General features: G+C 35.5%; 1 protein-coding gene across 3 annotated transcripts in view; it reads left to right on the top strand.

The window, feature by feature from the left end:
• Nucleotides 1-17,599, top strand: part of CDC42BPA (CDC42 binding protein kinase alpha) — a 270,792-nt gene that overhangs the window by 130,605 nt on the left and 122,588 nt on the right. For all 3 annotated transcript variants that reach the window (XM_007464175.1, XM_007464176.1, XM_007464177.1), the window contains exons 10-11: nt 4,059-4,181; nt 16,438-16,571. In XM_007464175.1, the coding sequence (XP_007464237.1) occupies nt 4,059-4,181; nt 16,438-16,571 (257 nt within the window). The remainder of the gene's footprint in view (nt 1-4,058; nt 4,182-16,437; nt 16,572-17,599) is intronic.

Below are 17,599 nucleotides of genomic sequence, written 5' to 3'. Positions count from 1 at the left end.
TGGCAGGCGGACTCTCAACCACTGTGCCACCATGGAAGCCCCCAGGTTTTTTTGATGTTTTAAATTCTTTAATCTGTTCTTAGAGAGTGTCATTACATACAGTTGGTGTCATTTGCCCAAAACAAACCCAGAAAATATTAGATCGTTGCCTTTTGGTACTAACACCTGTTTCATTTCATACAATGGCATAGGTTAACATTTAAGCTGATTCATCTATTTGTTAAGTTGCTTGTTGAGCACCGGTTAGGCAGGAATTGTTCTGCACATGACTGGGGATATAATAATGACCAGAAAAAGAAAAAAATACCTGCCCTCTCAATGCTCACATTCCACTTTGAGGAAACAGATGATAAATCAAATACAAAGCAGGGTCATCAGCTGAGAATAAGGAAGATAGAGAATGTGTTAGTTTTTTGGTATTTTTTTGGCTTTTTTTCCTATTAGATTTTTTTTTTTTTTTTTTTTTTTGGCGTTACGCGGGCCTGTTTTGCAACAGGGGTGATAGAGCAATGACCTGTTACTTCCTACTCCATCCTATTCTGAATGAGAAGTTCCTATGTCCCAGGTTTTTTTTTTTTTCTCTTTCTTTTTTTTTTTGTGGTATGTGGGCTTCTCACTGTTGTGGCCTCTCCCGTGGCGGAGCACAGACTCCGGACGCGCAGGCTCAGTGGCCATGGCTCACGGGCCTAGCCGCTCTGTGGCATGTGGGATCTTCTGGACCCGGGCACGAACCCGTGTCCCCTGCATTGGCAGGCAGACTCTGAACCGCTGCGCCATCAGGGAAGCCCTTTCCTATTAGATTTTTGACAAGAAAAAGAGAAGATGTGAATGGTAAGTTTAGAGAAGAGAGAGGAGTAAATGGACTAGGGAAGTATTTTAGGATTGTCAGTGTTGATTGAAAAAAATGCACAATGTGTGAGTTGTGAGTCAACTTTTATTTGGGGTAAAATGAGGACTGTAGCCCGGGACACAGCATTTCAGGTAGCTCTGAGAAACTGCTCCGAAGAGGTAGGGGGGAAGGTATTATATATGATTTTAGTGAAGAGGGGTACGTGCAGTGAAGCACACATTTTGGCAGAAGGTTGCTGCTAGTCACAAGGAGCAGATGTCATGGTTAATGATTTTAGTGCTTTTCTAGATGTGAGAAGATGCACGAATTGGGCTTATAAAATTTTGTCCTGAAAATATCTATCCTGAAAATTATCTGAAGACCTGCTCTGCCAGTGTTTCCCAGAGCACAGAGTGCCTCATTCTTGATCTCCACCCTGATCTCCTTTCAGGGGGCGTTGAAGGTCAGCGGCTGCTAGAGGCAGATGGCAAGTGCCAATTTTTAGTTGGCATCAGGCATCACCAAACTACTTAGACATGAATTTTGAATGGTTGGGCTTTCTTCTGTCACTTTCTGCTATTAAGGTGAAAGCACAGAGTAGAAGGAGAGTGGGATTTAGGGAAGACTGGGGCCTTCTAGGCTAAGTACAGTGGAGGCGAGAAGGGCAAAGAGATCCAAGGTGTGTATGCAAAGCAGTAGTAGTGATGGACCAAGGAATCTAACCTGGATAAATAAGGAAGAAAAGAGAAAAGGAAATAGTGTTAGGAACAGTGGATTGGCACTCTTTGTGGGAATGAAAAATTACTGAAGGGGTCCCTAGAGTCAGTTAAACTGTAAATATAAGAGATAGAGAGTATTTACTTGAAATCAGGATGTTGGAGGCTATACAGTTATTAATAATGACAGATGTACAGTAGCATTTCTCAGTAGGTGAACTACAAGCATTTGGGGCAGGGTAATTCTTTGATGTGAGAGACTGTTTCACATTGGTCCCCAGACAGTAAAAGTCTGTAGCAGTCTCCTAGAAGCCCACCCCAACCTCCATTTCCCACCTCCCCACCCCCCCACACATGCACATTTCTAAGTAAGGTCAGAGCCACAGGTCTAGGGCATGACCAGTGGATTTGGTGGTTGTGCTGGAGAGACGTCTACCAGCTAGGTTGTTTTAGGCGGCAAGTAATAGAATTCTTAAATAATACAGTTTTCTTATCTCACTTAAGAAATCAGAAGTACACAGTTTCCGTGCTCTTATCAGGGTTAGCTTCTCTGTGATTTTCTTGGCTTTTCCCTCATGATTCCACATTACTGTCAAAGTTCCAGACTTCATGACTTCACACATCCAAAGACCAAAAAAAAAAAAAAGGAAGATTCATTTCCTTTCATACATGTCTCACTTAATGGGACCTCTCAACGTACCATTCATTCTAACTAGTTCACGTGCCTAATTCTTAACCAGTCCTGGCAACGTAGAATGAGATTGGTATGACTGATGGAAGTCTTCTTCCTTTTGGCTGAGCCTACCTTGCCTAAGCACACTGTAGCCTGATACCTGAATTTGGTGCACAAGCAGGAAGAGAGGGGTAGCTGCTGGGTAAACAGCCTCAACAGTGGCTGCATAAGGGGTTTGTGTGCCTGTGAAGCCAGTTGGATAGATCGTCTCTTTTGTTGTTAAAGTCACTAAGAATAATAATAAAAAGAGTTGTAATGGAAGGAAGGGCAGTGGATAACTGTAATAAACAGGTAATGGGTTATACGGTAGGTCCCTGTAGGTTATCCATTTTAAATATAGCAGTGGGTACATATCAGTCCCCAACTGTATTACACGGGGAGCTCTGCCTCATATTCTGTAGAAATCTAAGTGGGAAAAGAATTTGAAAAAGAATAGATGCATGTATATGTATAACTGAATCACTTTGTTGTACACCTGAAACTAACACAACGTCGTTAATGAACTATACTCCAATATAAAATAAAAAGTTAAAAAGAAAACCCAAGTAGTGGGCATTTTAGCAGACCTGAGATTTATAGGGAGGACAGAGGTGACAAAGAGGAGGAAGGATACCTATCCCACCTCCATACCCTGCAGTGTGTGGGGTGTAGAAGGAAAAAAACTACTAATGTCCAGTGGATGTTTTTATTCCCCATTTTCTACTCCCAACTTAGATGTCTTTAAAAAACAGAAGGATCTTTTAAAAATAATAAATACAGAAAGTACCAGTTTTCAACATGTTTTGAACCGAAAGAAAAAGCAGATGTGTAAGAAATACTTATTGGATGTAGAAGATCACGATTGAATGCACAATGTGGTGTATCTTACATCTTTAATTCAAATTAACAAATATTTATTGACCACCATGCATATGAATATCACGATACTGTTCTCTGTACAGATGATGAAGATAAATTAGAAAGTCTCCATCCTCTGAAGGTCACAGTCCCTTGGAGTTTTAAATATATATATAAATAATATAAATATATAAGTAATATAAGTTATGTAAAGCAATATATAAATAATATTAGTAATCTAAAGCAGTCAGTAAATGATTTGTACTAACAAAAAATTATGGTGAGGTGGAGATTTACTATTTGGGGTCACTCTATAAGCTAGCAGAGTAACTGTTTTAGGACCATTTCTTTTTTTCCCACATCTTTTAATGGTATCTGGGAATGAGCTTCACTAGATTTAATGTTTCTTTAGTACCTTGCATCTTCTAATTAGAACCACAAGTTAAATGAATAATCCCTATCTTAACTAAGTTGATGAGCCAAGTCATCAATAGGTGGGCCTCAATGTTCATATGTAAAATTTGGAAGGCCAGCACTTATACATATTCTATATTAACATCTCTAAACCTCTCTTCATACACCAGACTCAGTTTTTCATACATCATCTGACATACGTTTTTGGGTTATCACATGATGACATTTTATGCTAAGATGAAAGGGGGCTGAATAGTTGACTCACTGGCAGAATGTACCAACAGTATTTAAAACTGAAAACCTCACATATTAGAAGGTAGACTGTTTCCTACGTATAATTTTAACAACATACAGTGGAGTTTTCTGGTTTAATTTTAATGTGTTTACATGTTTTTGTCAGTAGGTATATGCTTCGATCAGTACTATTAAATAAGGATTTCTCTAGAAAGAAATATATTGCTCTTAGTTTTTAAAATTTAGAGTATGAGCATATTTTTCATTCTTTCTTTTATTCTTTTTTTTTTAAAAGAGTCAACACAGACTGTCCAGGCTCTGCAGTATTCAACTGCTGATGGTCCCCTAACAGCAAGTAAAGATTCAGAAATCAAAAACTTAAAAGAAGAAATTGAAAAACTAAGGAAACAACTAAGAGGTAAATTTCTGTGATTCATTATTAATTCTGTTTGGTAGATATTTTTAAATGTTTTATTCACGCACAAAACATTTATTGAGTACCTGTTATGTGTTACATGATGTGAGCTATGTGCCAGTGAGGGAAAAGCAAATAAAATGGTTCTGCTTTCAAGGAGCTCGTGTTTTGGTCTTGGAAAAAGGTAAACAAATAGTTTTTTGCAGTACATGTGAAAAGGCCAGAAGAAAAATAAACATAGGTACATAGAGAGTACACAGGAGGAGCACCTTACCCAGAATTACGTGAAAAAAAATGACTCTTTGGAGGACCTATTCATTTGGGATATTTGTCTGGCAAAGCATTTATATGAGTAGTTCATTTTTCAGTGTAGGTTAATTAAAATTAATTTTGAATTGTTGATATGCCTATTATATCCATTCATTCATTTATTCCATTCATTCAACAAATATTTATTGAGTAGCTACTATGTACTAGGTGTTGTTTTATGCTCTTGGGATGCAGTACTAAACAAAATGATAAAAATCTTTGTCCTTGCTGGGGTGGAGGGCAAACAACAGACATTAAACAATAACTATGTAACTTTGTAAATGATACAGTATGTTAGAAGGTGATAAGTGCTTAAAAATAGAAAAGATTAAGGAGAATGGGTCAAAAGTGTAAGATGAGGTGTTTTATAATTTTAACTAGTGTGATCCATGTGAGAAAAATATTGAAGGAGTTAAGGGGCCTAGCCATGCAGTTAAATGGGAAACACATGTTACAAGCAGACGGATCAGCCAGTGCAAAGGCCCTGCTGTCAAAATGTGCCTCGTGGGTTCAAATAAAACATAAAAGGACAGCAAGGCTAGAGAAGAATGAGCAAGCAGGTGGAATGGATGGACATGAGGGTAGAGAAATAAACAGGTGGAGAGGGCTCATTGCCTGATCAGTGGAGTCTTACTGACTCTTAGGTCTTTGGTTTGTTCTGTGGGTGAAATGGGAGCCTTCTGCAGGGTTTAGAGGCATCACATGATCTCAGTAAGTGTAAGGGGAGAGAGAGAGAGAAGGTACTATTTTAGCTAGAATAGTCAGACCTCTCTAGAAAAGTAGTTTTAGGCCAAAATAAGTGAAGAAAAGAAGGATCTGACCCAGTGTCTTTTACAAAAAGGATTATTTAAAATGCAATTAAGGCACATGGAGATTTTAAATTTGAGCATAATTTATGCTGTCCTATTTTTTTAAGTGGCTGTCCTCCTAATAAACATCTCTTTATCAAATTTCTGTAGCTTTATCTTTTTAAAACTAAGATTAGGAATATGATAAGTAGAATCATTTACTTTGCTTTGATATCAACACTAAAACATTATCAGTGGCACTGAATGTATTTGAGTTTTTTGGCACTAAAAAAGCAGTGAGACATAAGACACAACTAGGATGTTTAGTGATCCATATCATTTCAAAGAAGTGATATGGATTTGGAAAAACCTATTTACGTAAGTCTATCTCACTTATATGTTCTAGGAGGGATTTTGTTTTTTGTTTTGTTTTGTTTGTTTGTTTTTAAGATTCCTTGGGATTTTCTGTGCTGACCATCATGCATCTTCAAATAGGAACAATTTTCTTTTGCCCTTTCTTTTTTTTTTTTTTTTTTTTTTTTTTTGCGGTATGTAGGCCCCTCACTGTTGTGGCCTCTCCCATTGCGGAGCACAGGCTCCGGACGCGCAGGCTCAGCGGCCATGGCTCACGGGCCCAGCCGCTCCGTGGCATGTGGGATCTTCCTGGACCGGGGCACGAACCCGTGTCCCCTGCATCAGCAGGCGGACACTCAACCACTGTGCCACCAGGGAAGCCTTCTTTTGCCCTTTCTGATCTGGATGTTTGGGGGTTTTTTTCCCTTATTTCACTGGCTAGAACTTGCAGTACTTTGTTGAAGAAGAGAGTGTTGAGAACAGACATCCTGGTTTTCTTTCCTATCTTAGGGGGAAAGTATTAAGTCTTTCACCTTTAATTGTAATATTAGCTGTAGGCCTTTTATAGATACTCTCACCAATTTAGAAGCTCTCCTCTATTTCTGTGTTTCTAAGGGTTTTATCATGAATGGGTTTGAATTTTGTCAAATATTTTTTCTGCACTGATTGAGATGAACGTGTGGTTTTTTTTTTTAGTTAACCTGTTAATATGGTGGATTAAATTGGTTGATTTTGAAATATTGAATCATTGGAATATGCACATGCCTGGTCATGGTGTATAATTATTTTTATATATTAATTCTATTTCCACTGTTTTGTTCAGGAATTTTTAATCCGTATGCATGAGAGATACTGGTCTTTGTTGTATTTTTCTTTTTCTTTTTTTTGTACTGCCTTTGCCTGGGTTTTTAATTTGTTTTCTTCTTTTGTTTTTTGGTTTTTTAATGAGTTATGATTGACACGTAACATTATCTTAGTTTCAGGTGTACAACATAATGATTCAATATTTGTATATATTGTGAAATAGTCACCTTAGTAAGATTAGTTAATTTCCATCACCACATATAGGTCATAAATTCTTTTTTCTCGTGATGAGGACTTGTAAGATCTATTCTCTTAGCAACTTTCAAATATACAATACAGTATTATTAACCGTAATAATAGCACCATGTTGTACATTACATCCCCAGTATTTATTTATTATATAACTGGAAGTTTGTACCTTTTGACCATCTTTCCTCCTTTAACCCACCCTGCACCCCCGTCTCTTGCAACCACCAGTCTTCTCTATATCTGTGAGTTCAGTTTGTTGTTATTGTTGTTTTTGTTTTAGATTCCACGTGTAAGTGAGATCTTACTGTATTTGTCTTTCTCTGTCTGATTTATTTCACTTAGCACAGTGCCCTCACGGTCCAATCCATATTGTCACATATGGCAAGATTTATTTTTGTGGCTGAAAAGTACTCTATTGTTTATATACAATCCAGAAGTGGAATTGCTGGATCATATGGTAGTTCTATTTTTAATTTTTTGAGGGCTCTCCATACTGTTTTCCATAGTAGCTGCACCAATTTACATTCTCACTAAGAGTACACAAGGGTTCCCTTTTTACCACATCTTTGCCAACACTTTTTATTTCTTATCTTTTGGATGAAAACCATTTTAATAGGTGTGAGATAATGTTTCATTGTGGTTTTGATCTACATTTCTTTGATAATTAGTGATGCTGAGCACCTTTTCATGATGGCCATTTATATGTCTTCTTTAGAAAAATGTCTGTTCAGCTCCTCTGCCCATTCTTTGATAGGATTGTTTGTTTCTTTGCCATTGAGTTTATGAGTTCTTTGTACATTTTCTGTATCAACTTGTTGGTCTTAAAAGTAAAAGTCAGTTATTTTACCAGAAAAAATGGGTTTATTTGGGAATAGCAGAGAATTGCAGTTTGGGACAAGCAAGCCATGACAAAAATCATAGGCAAGTTTAACAAACAAAGTGAGGAACATTTTATAGAGAAAAATGAGGAAGTTGGGAAAGGTTGTTTTGAATGAAAGTCCTTTGGAGAAAAGTGAGAGTTCAGGGTGAAAATGCTTTCTCATTGGCTTAGTTCCTGGGGTAGTTGATTTCTTATAGGACATGTGATGTACTGTCTTTCCTGTTGGGGCCTGTAATTGATGATTCCATTCTTGGTATCTGTAATTGACGATTCTTCCTATAATTGATGAAGAGACATGCTGTGGAGAGTTCCCCCTTCTGGCCTCCCAGCTCCATTTTAGTGAGACTTCCCTTTATTAACTTTCACAAATACCTTGTCAAATATTTGTTGATTTGCAAACATTTTCCCCCTTTCCATATGTTGCTTTTTAATTTTGTTCATGGTTTCCTCTGCTGTACAGAAGCTTTTTAGTTTGATGTAGTCCCATTTGTTGATTTTTGCTTTTGGCTGTGGTATCAGTGTAATGCTGGGCTCATAAAATGAGTTTGAGAGTATTCCCTCTTTTATTTTTTGAAAGAGTTTGAGAAGGATTGATATAAATATCCTTATTCTTTTTTTTAGTTGCTTGAAGTGTAAAGTTAGGTGTCTGAGGTTTTTTTTTTTCTTTCTTTTTTTTTTTACCGTAGGTGTTTATTGCCATGAACTTCCTTCTTAGAACTGCTTTTGCTTTATTCCAAAAGTTTTGGTATATTTTTTCCATTTTCCTTTGTTTCAAGATTTTTTGAGATTTCCCTTTTAATTTCTTTTTGACCCCCTGGTTACTAATGTGTTAATTTCCACATTTCTGTGAATTTTTCCAGTCTTTCCCTTTATTGGTTTCTAGTGTTATACCTTTGTGGTTGGAAAAGATCCTTAGTATGATTTCATTCTTTCTAAATTTGTTAAGACTTGTTTTGTAACCTAACTTGATGTATCCTGAAGAATGTTCCATGTGTGTTTGAGAAGAATGTATATTGTGCTGCTGTTGGATGGAATGTTTTGTATATATCTGTTAGATCCATCTGCTCTGAAGTATAGGTTATGTCCAATGTTTCCTTATCAATTTTCTGTCTAGATAATGTATCCATTGTTGAAAGTAGAATATTGAAGTCCCTTACTATTATTGTGTTGTTGTCTATTTCTCCCTTCAGATATGTTGTATTTACTTAATATATTTAGGGACTACAGTGTTGGGGTCATAAAAATTTTTAATAGTTATATCCTCTTGATGAATTGACCCCTTTATTATTATATAATAAACTTTTTTTGTCTCTTGTTATTATTTTTGACTTAACCTCTCTTTTGTCTGATAAAAGTGTAGCTACCCTTATTCTCTTTTGGTTTCCATTTGTATGGAATATCTTTTTCCATCCCTTGATTTTGAGCCTATGTGTGTCCTTAAAGCTGAAGTGAGTCTTATAGGCAGCATGTAATTGGCTATTGTTTTTTTAATCCATTCAGCCACTTGAGGTCTTTATTGGAAAATTTAATCCATTTATATTTAAAATAATTATTGAGTAGGTATGGATTTACTAATGTCATCTTATTGTTTTCTGGCTGTTTTACAGTTCCTTTGTTCCTTTATTCCTCTCTTACTGACTTCATTTGTGAATTGATGATTTTCCATAGTGGTGCTTTGATTTCCTTCTCTTTCGTGTATCTACTGAAGGTTTTTGCTTTTTGGTTACTGTGAAGCATACATAAAATATCTTAAAACAGTCTATTTTATGTTGATGACAACTGTTTATTCTTCCTGTTTATTATATAATTGTTTCAGTTATTTCCTCTTCAGATGTTTTAGAAGCACATCAGACAAGGTTATAATGTTTCCTTAAACCATGAAGTATAATTCAGAAAGCTTAAGGGGGGAAAAAATTCTATTCTATTTACCCATATTTTTACATGATGCTCTTTCTTCCTTCCTGATATTACTGAGTTCCTTGTTTTGTTGTTTGCTTTGTGTTTAGAGAACTTACTTTAGCCATTTTTAAAAGGTAGGTCTGCTACCAACAAATTCTCTTCCTTTTTTTTCATCTGAGAATGTCCTGATTTTCCCTTTATTCCTAAAGAATATTTTGCTGGACATAGGAGCCTGGATTGATAGTTCTTTTGTTTTAGCATCTGAAAAATACTGTGCTGCTTCCTTTAAGCTTCATGTTTTCTGAGGTGAAATTCACTGCCATTCTGAGTATTTTTTCCCCTTACGCAAGAAGTTTTCTCAGGCTGCTTGCAAGTTTTTTCTTTAGTATTCTGATGTTTAATGGTGTGTTTTGGCATGGATTTCTTTGGGTTTATTCTGTTTGGCGTTTGTTCATCTTCTTGAATCTGTAGGTCTATGTGTCTTGGCCATATTTTGGAATTTTTTTAGACCCTATTTTTTTAAGTGCTTTTACAGACCTGCCTACTGTCTCTTCTCCTTCTGGGACTCTGATGATGCGAGTGTAAGATCTTTTGTAAATCATCACACAAGTCCCTGAGGCTCTGTTCATTTTTGTTTCCATTCTGTTTTTTCTTTCCTGTTACTCAGATTGGTTAATTTCTATTGTTATACCTTCCAGTTCACTGATCCCTCTGATCCCTCCTATGTGCTGCTGAATCTATCTACCAATATTTTTATTTTATTAATTTATAAAATTCCCATTTTGTTCTTCATTAATCTTCCATTTCTTTGCTGAGACTTTCTGTATCTTTGCTCAGGTCTTCTAGTTATTCATTTGTTTCAAATATGTTTATAATTGCTCATTGAAGCATTTTTATTATAGCTGTGTTAATATCTTGTCAGATTATTCTGACATCTCTGTTATTTTGGTGTCAGCATCTATTGATTTTCTTTTCTCATTCAAGTTGAGATTTTTCTAGTTCTTGGTAGGATGAGTGATTTTTGATGAATGACTCTGGATCTTATTTAAACCTTCCATTTTAGCTGGTTTCTCCTGACACCATTCCAGCAGTGGGAAGGCGATTGCCATCTCCTTACTGCCAGGTTGAGGTAGAAATCCAGTTTCCCCACTTGGCCTCCCTTGACACCCAGGGAAGGGCTCCTTGTTATTCTTGGAAGGGAATGGGAGTTCCAGCCCCCTGAATAGTTTCCACTGACACTGTGACAGGGGTGGCCTTATTACTGCTGGGCAACGGTGAAAGTTCTTACTCTTTTCTGATACCACCCCAATGGGGAGAAGGGGGAGATCCTCATTAATGCTGGGTGGAGATGGAAGTCCTGGTTCCCCATGTGGTCTCCACTGACACTGTGTGTGGGAAGGGGCTTGTTACCAGCCAAGGGGGTTGAAAATCCTGGCCCCCCTTCTCTAATTACCCTTGTGGTGTGTTTGGGCACTTCATTAAAACCTCATGTGATTGGAAATCTAGGTCCTCACTTGTCTTTCGCTGACACAGGTGGTCATCAGGCCACAGTGTTTTCTGTGGTGTTTAACTTGGGCAGAGTGGTTATTTTCTAAAACTTTTCTGTCTTGCTAGTTTGCCCTCTTCTTGGTTCTTTGGCTAGAAAGAGTAGCGTTGTTCAAGCTTTTGTTCTCTGCTTCTGTTGGCATTTCTGGGTTGCTGGCTTCTTCAGCTCTAAGTCTGTGAAATAAGAACCAAAAAGAAAACCCAGGGAACTTACAGTAGTTTCAGTGTTCCTGACACACTGTGTCAGATTCCATTGTCCCTGGCCAGTCATCCTTTTTCTCTCCAATTTCAGACTTCTTAGTTTATTTTACATATAATGTCCAGCTTTTAAAATATAAATCTGATCCCATCACAGCTTCAACATACATACTTAAATGTTTTCAGAGCATCCCCGTTGCCTCTGGGATAAAATTAAAATTTCTCAATTCTAATTACAGTGTCCTTCATTATCTTGCATGTATTTTCCTCTCTAGGTTTGTCTTTTGTTATTACTCCCTCACCCACTGATCCCAGCCATGGTGAACTACTTTTAGTTTCACCTAATCACCTCCAGGTTTTACACATATTTGGTTGTTGTTTTTTTATGTAGTCTTTTTTTTCACCCCCATTTCATTCATTTTTTTCATCCATCCATCTGTCCATCCATCCATCTATCCATCCATCCATCCATCCATCTAAACATCTCTTTCTTTCTTTTTGCTTGTTTGTTTGCTGGAAACACTCTTCACCTGGTAAATTTCTACTTCTCTATAAAACTTTTCACCACTGATACATTTTTAAAATTTTATGTTGCTTTACTTCCCTCGCCTTACCACTAGACTATAAGCTCCTTGAAAACAGGGACTTTGAGTATTTTATTCATTGATATATTGAAGTGCCTATAATGATGCTTGCCACATAAAAACCCCTAAATCAGTATTTGTTGATGAATGAGTGAATGAACGACTAAATGAAACCTCACTCTTGGAAATCTCTGACCACTTCCTAATGTATCTTCCTACATGGTGTCTTTACAGGCAATCCCCAACACACTCACATCCCTTACATACAAATAAATGGTCCCTGGCGTCACGCAAACTGGGGAGATTGATTACCATTAAATTATTGGTTGAAATGCCCTCCCTTTACTTTATTCCTACCTTCCCCCTAAAGTCAGTGCTTATAGGATTACTCTACTCATTTTTTATCATTTCCCAGAGGCGGAATAGAATCAGTGAAAATAATGTTGTAAGAAAGGCTATATCCCTCTTTTTAGTATTCTTCCTTCGCAAGCACTGTTTTCTTGATCACGTGTTAGTCCCAGTGATACTCTAGATTTTATTCCATCTCCTCAATATCATTCATTAATTCATTTTTTAATCTTTTTTACATCTTTATTGGTGTATAATTGCTTTACAATGGTGTGTTAGTTTCTGCTTTATAACAAAGTGAATCAGTTATACATATACATATGTTCCCATATCTCTTCCCTCTTATATCTCCCTCCCTCCCACCCTCCCTATCCCACCCCTCTAGGTGGTCACAAAACACCAAGTTGATCTCCCTGTGCTATGTGGCTGCTTCCCACTAGCTATCTATTTTACATTTGGTAGTGTATATATGGCCATGCCACTCTCTCACTTTGTCATAGCTTACCCTTCCCCCTCCCCATATCCTCAAGTCCATTCTCTAGTAGGTCTGTACATAATATTAAAATGATCATTTTAACCATTTTTCAATGTACAGTTCAGTGACGTTAAGCACATTCACAATGCTGTGCAACCATCTCCACCATCCATCTCTACTTTACCCATTAAACAATAACTCATATTCCTCCCACCCACTAGTCCCTGGCATCCACCATGCTACTTTCTGTTTCTTAGAATCTGACTGCTCTAGGAACCTCATATAAATGGAATCATAAAATATTTGTCCTTTTGTGACTGACTTATTTCGCTTAGCATAGTGTATTCAAGGTTCATCCATGTTATAGCATGTGTCAGAATTTCCTACCTTAACACAATATTCCTCAGTATGTATATACCATATTTTGTTTATCCACTTATTTATAAATGGACTCTTGGGTTGCTTCCACATTTTGTTTATTGTGAATAATAATGCTGCTCTGAACATGACTGTACAAATATCTGTTCAGGTCCCTGCTTTCTCTTCTTTTGGGTATATAATAAGAAGTGGAATTCCTGAATTATGTGGTAATTCTGTGTTTAATTTTTTAGGAATTGCCATACGGTGCCTCAAGGGTTATGGTTTGCACCTCTGTGTACTGTCTGTGTCCCTCCAGCTCTACACTGAAACCACCCTTTCTCTGTCTCCCTCTGTCCCCTTTCTCTCTCTTTCTGTCTCTGTCTCTTTCTCCCTCACACACACAAATACACACACATACTGTCCTACAATATGTAAGTAAAGGAGAAAAATAGTGAATGGAGGGGAAGATAATAGGGAAATCTGTTTTCCTTCATCATGGTTAGAAGTAAAATCTCTTCACATCAGAAGAGTTATGGATTATTTGAGAAATAAGACCATAATGGAAAAGCTGTGACACTGCTCTTGTGTATCAGAGAGAGAGGTGCTTTGATTGTTCCATCAACCTCCTTCTGACTCCAGCCTCAGTCCCTCTGGAGTTTATCAGTGTTCCACTGTGAGTGCCACTGTAGTCATGCCCTTCTCTTAATTCCTGTATCATCCATATAACCTGCCACACAATTTGTATTTGATTTTCTCCTTTATGATTTAAAGAGTGTTACTCTTGTCTTCCTATGTCCTTCAAGACAGAGACAGTATTTTATATTTCTCTTATATACCACACAGTGCAAAGAAAATTCCTGTGTATTGTGCCCTCATTAAATCCTTATTACTAACAGATTGAGTTTCAGGATTCTACTAGCAGCAGTAAGTTAAGAACCATTTTGTTGCTATGAGCTAATCTCACTTCCCTAGTACTGCTTTTCAATTTAATCACTAAAATAGTTTTTAATAACTTCATCTAAATGTTTGGCTAGTCATGTTGCCATATATTTAATAGATATTTTTGATAGTCTTTGAGGATTTCTTTCAAACTTTTAATCGAATTTGCTATTTGTTGTAGTGAAAGTGAAGGCTCTTCTGCCTGAGCCATTTTATAGTAGTTGGCCAAAGTTCAATACATTCTGAATTTTTCTTGATTTGGGGTTTTTATCTTTGGCGATACAAAATTCTGTGTATTCCAAATTACAAGTGCTATACTTTTCTCCATATTAGAGGGTTTTATAAGTAATTGGCTGGGTTTGTCTTCTCCAATTTCTTTAGCCAGTACATTTCCTCATGTACTTCTCATAATTTACCTGTTGTTGTTGTTTAAATGAATATTTTGCGTTTTTTAGGCATTTTTAAAGTGTCTGAAACATGAAAATCTGACATGTATTTTGTATTATCTACTTAACAACTCCATGGCAAAGCTGCCAACATGAAATGGCTGGGATAAAACTAAAATTTAACCTATATTGAAATAAAACAATAAAAGCATTCTTAAAGACTGTTGAAGCTATCACATTTAATATATTTTGCTGTAAACTTTGATGATGCAGACATTTTATGAAATATTGATACTTTTCTTTGTTTCTAACAGAGCAGTTTAGATAAATGGATGACTCAATAATTTGCAAAACATTTTAACATGCTAGGGAAGAACTTTTCAAAGTAGAAGAAAGGAAGTGAGCATTCTCAGAAGGCATTACTAAATGTACCATGTTACTTACTACTCTAGATTGATTTACTTTAGCCATAAAATTTGATTAAAATGACCCCAGAAATGATAGAAATCAGCTGTGTTACATACTAAATTTTGACTCCAAGTTATTAGAAATAGCAAACTAAATTATACCTACTTTACAAATCATTGAAATCCTAAAAATGCTGAAAAGTTAAAATAGCAACAAAAAAATTTAAAGATGTTTAAAAGAAATTAGTATAAACAGAAAAATTCCCACATGAAATGCTGAAATTTGAGAAAATGATAAGATGTAATTTTCTGAATATAAGACTAAATACCCTGTGATCCTTAAGATTAAACATCCATTGATATTTTTTATTGTTCTTCAAGGAAAACACTTAATACATACTATTAAGACAAAATGAAAACTAATCAAATGCAACTTTGCAGATATTTTCAAAATTGCTAAAAACTAATACCTAATATAAATAAGCTTTTAATAAATCTGTAAGTTTAGGGCACTGAATATTAGTAAATTATTTTATTTAAGGAATCTAGAACCAGTTAGTGTGTAATACGTGGATACATTTAAGTTACTTCTTGACTACAGGACTTGTTTATACAAATGAAATGCTCTTTTCAATAGAACTAACGTATTATAAACACTTCATTTATTGAAAGCATCAAACTCAACAGTGTGCAATGCTCTGTGCATTTGTTCCCAGACTTTAATTTGCGAATGAGCCACCTGAGGATCTTTTTAAAATATAGATTCTGATTCATTAGGTCTGGGGTGGGGCCTGACATTCTGCATTTCTGACAAGCTCCCAGAGGATGCTAATGCATCTGGGGATGACACTTCTCTGGGGATGACACTCAGAGTAACAAGGCTGTAAAGAATAGAAAATATCCAGAACAAAATTAAAATTAACAATGTGTTTAGATTTCTCTGTTTTCACTGGCTTCATTTCTTTAATTTGCTGATTTACTTTTGATGCCAGGGATATTTCATATCAATTTATTAAATTTTATTTAAGCATATGTTAAGATTAATAATTTTATTTTATTTTATAATAACTTCTGAACTTATAATGTTAAACATCATTTGATTACATTACTTTTTAAGTTGGAGAGGTTGGTGTAAGACTGGTGGGCTGTAGTTAGCTCTGATACTCATTTAGCAATGTGACCTTAGGCAAGTTACTCAACTCCCTGAGCCTATTTCAAATATTTGCTTTTAGAAATCAGAGTTTATTCTTCAAATCACCACTAGTGAAACCAGGCGGGGTGATCTGGAACCACAACGTTAGAAGCAAAACCATCATACAATAATTTGAGTAATATCAGCAGAAGAATGCTAGCTAACAGTAGAGGAAAACATCTATTTTGTTTGATTGGTCGTGTTCCTTTTGTTAGTTTTAAGTTTTCAGTTGGTTCTGAAGATACTGTTTTTTGGAATTATGGTCCTTTTTTCCTAATAGATATGAAGGCATTTTTGCACATAAATTCTGTGCAAAAACTTGGCACTTAAAATTTGTTCTTCATCCTGGCATTACCTATTCACCATCTTTACAGTGAACTGATAAGCACTTAATTTTCATGAGTCAGTGGCGTGCGGTGTTGATAAGCTGAATACCAATTTCAAACTACTTTATTTTTTTTTAAATTTAGTTGCTTTAAACCTTGGTTTTGAGTATTTATTTTTATGCAAATAGTAAAAGAAACATTGTTTCCTGTTTTTAGAATCAAGTCACTTGGAACAGCAACTTGAAGAAGCTAATTCTGTGAGGCGAGAACTAGATGATGCTTTTAGACAAATCAAGGCTTATGAAAAACAAATCAAAACATTACAGCAAGAAAGGGAAGAATTAAATAAGGTAAAAATACACAGATAGATTGTTAAAGCCTTTTCTGAATTCTTAATCTTGTTTAATTTGTATACTGAAAACATTCATAAGGAATTACAATAATATATAGTATACTTTGTCTGTAAAAAGATGGTTTAAAAATTTAAGAATTATTTTGGTGTATGACATTTGATGAATGGCTAGTTATGAAGAAACTTCTAAATTTTCGAGGCTTCAAAGTTCAGAATCTTTTGTTCTTTTGGAGAGTTAATAATCAAAGGGCTTGATTAAAAGTGAATGTTATTGAAAAAGAAATATTACGAAGAAGTGAGAGAATAGTAAAAATCTGTTTAGTGTCTATGGAAGAGTGAAAAATACAGGCATATTTTCATTGTGACTTGCTAATATGAACATTCTTTAAAGATTATGATAGAAAATTTCTTTAATTCTTTAATCTTTTTTTAGATGTCAGTTTATCTTTCAAAGCATGGATGAATAAGCTGAAGTTACTTTCATAAGAACTTTGTGAACATGTAAATATTACTATAAACATCAACAACATTTATTAATAGCTAGGACACAGTAACAGTCCAATAGGATATATAATATTCGAGCACTAGAGAAAAATACTTTACATAAATGATATGCTGTGTGTACTTTGACTTTCATTAACAAATTTTAGAATGTTGGAATTAATACTAGCCAATGCAAAAAAGAAATGAGTGGTTTATGGCATAGTATAAATTGTATTCAATGATGTTGTATATAATTCATTGATAAAACAGATGAAGTCCTTCTGGGGAAGACTTATAAGTCTTGCTGCCTGTAAAGAAATGGAGGTAATTAAAAATAAAACAAATAACCTTTTGCCGATGAAGCTAATCAAAAAGATTAACAGAGAAAGCTATGAAGGTCAAAGTGAATTAGATTAGTATATTTTTACTTTTTTCTTGATGCGCTTTCAAGCAGTGTTTTGTATAGATTCATTTATATTCATGGTCAATTTAATAATATTTGGAATTTGTAACAGACATCCTATTTGTTTTAATAATATTATA

The sequence above is a fragment of the Lipotes vexillifer genome, unplaced genomic scaffold, assembly GCF_000442215.2.
Source record: "Lipotes vexillifer unplaced genomic scaffold, Lipotes_vexillifer_v1.1 scaffold64, whole genome shotgun sequence".
NCBI classification, from domain to species: Eukaryota; Metazoa; Chordata; class Mammalia; order Artiodactyla; family Lipotidae; genus Lipotes; species Lipotes vexillifer.
The sequence above is the reverse complement of the archived record's forward strand: the minus strand, read 5'-3'. Positions and strand labels throughout refer to the sequence as shown.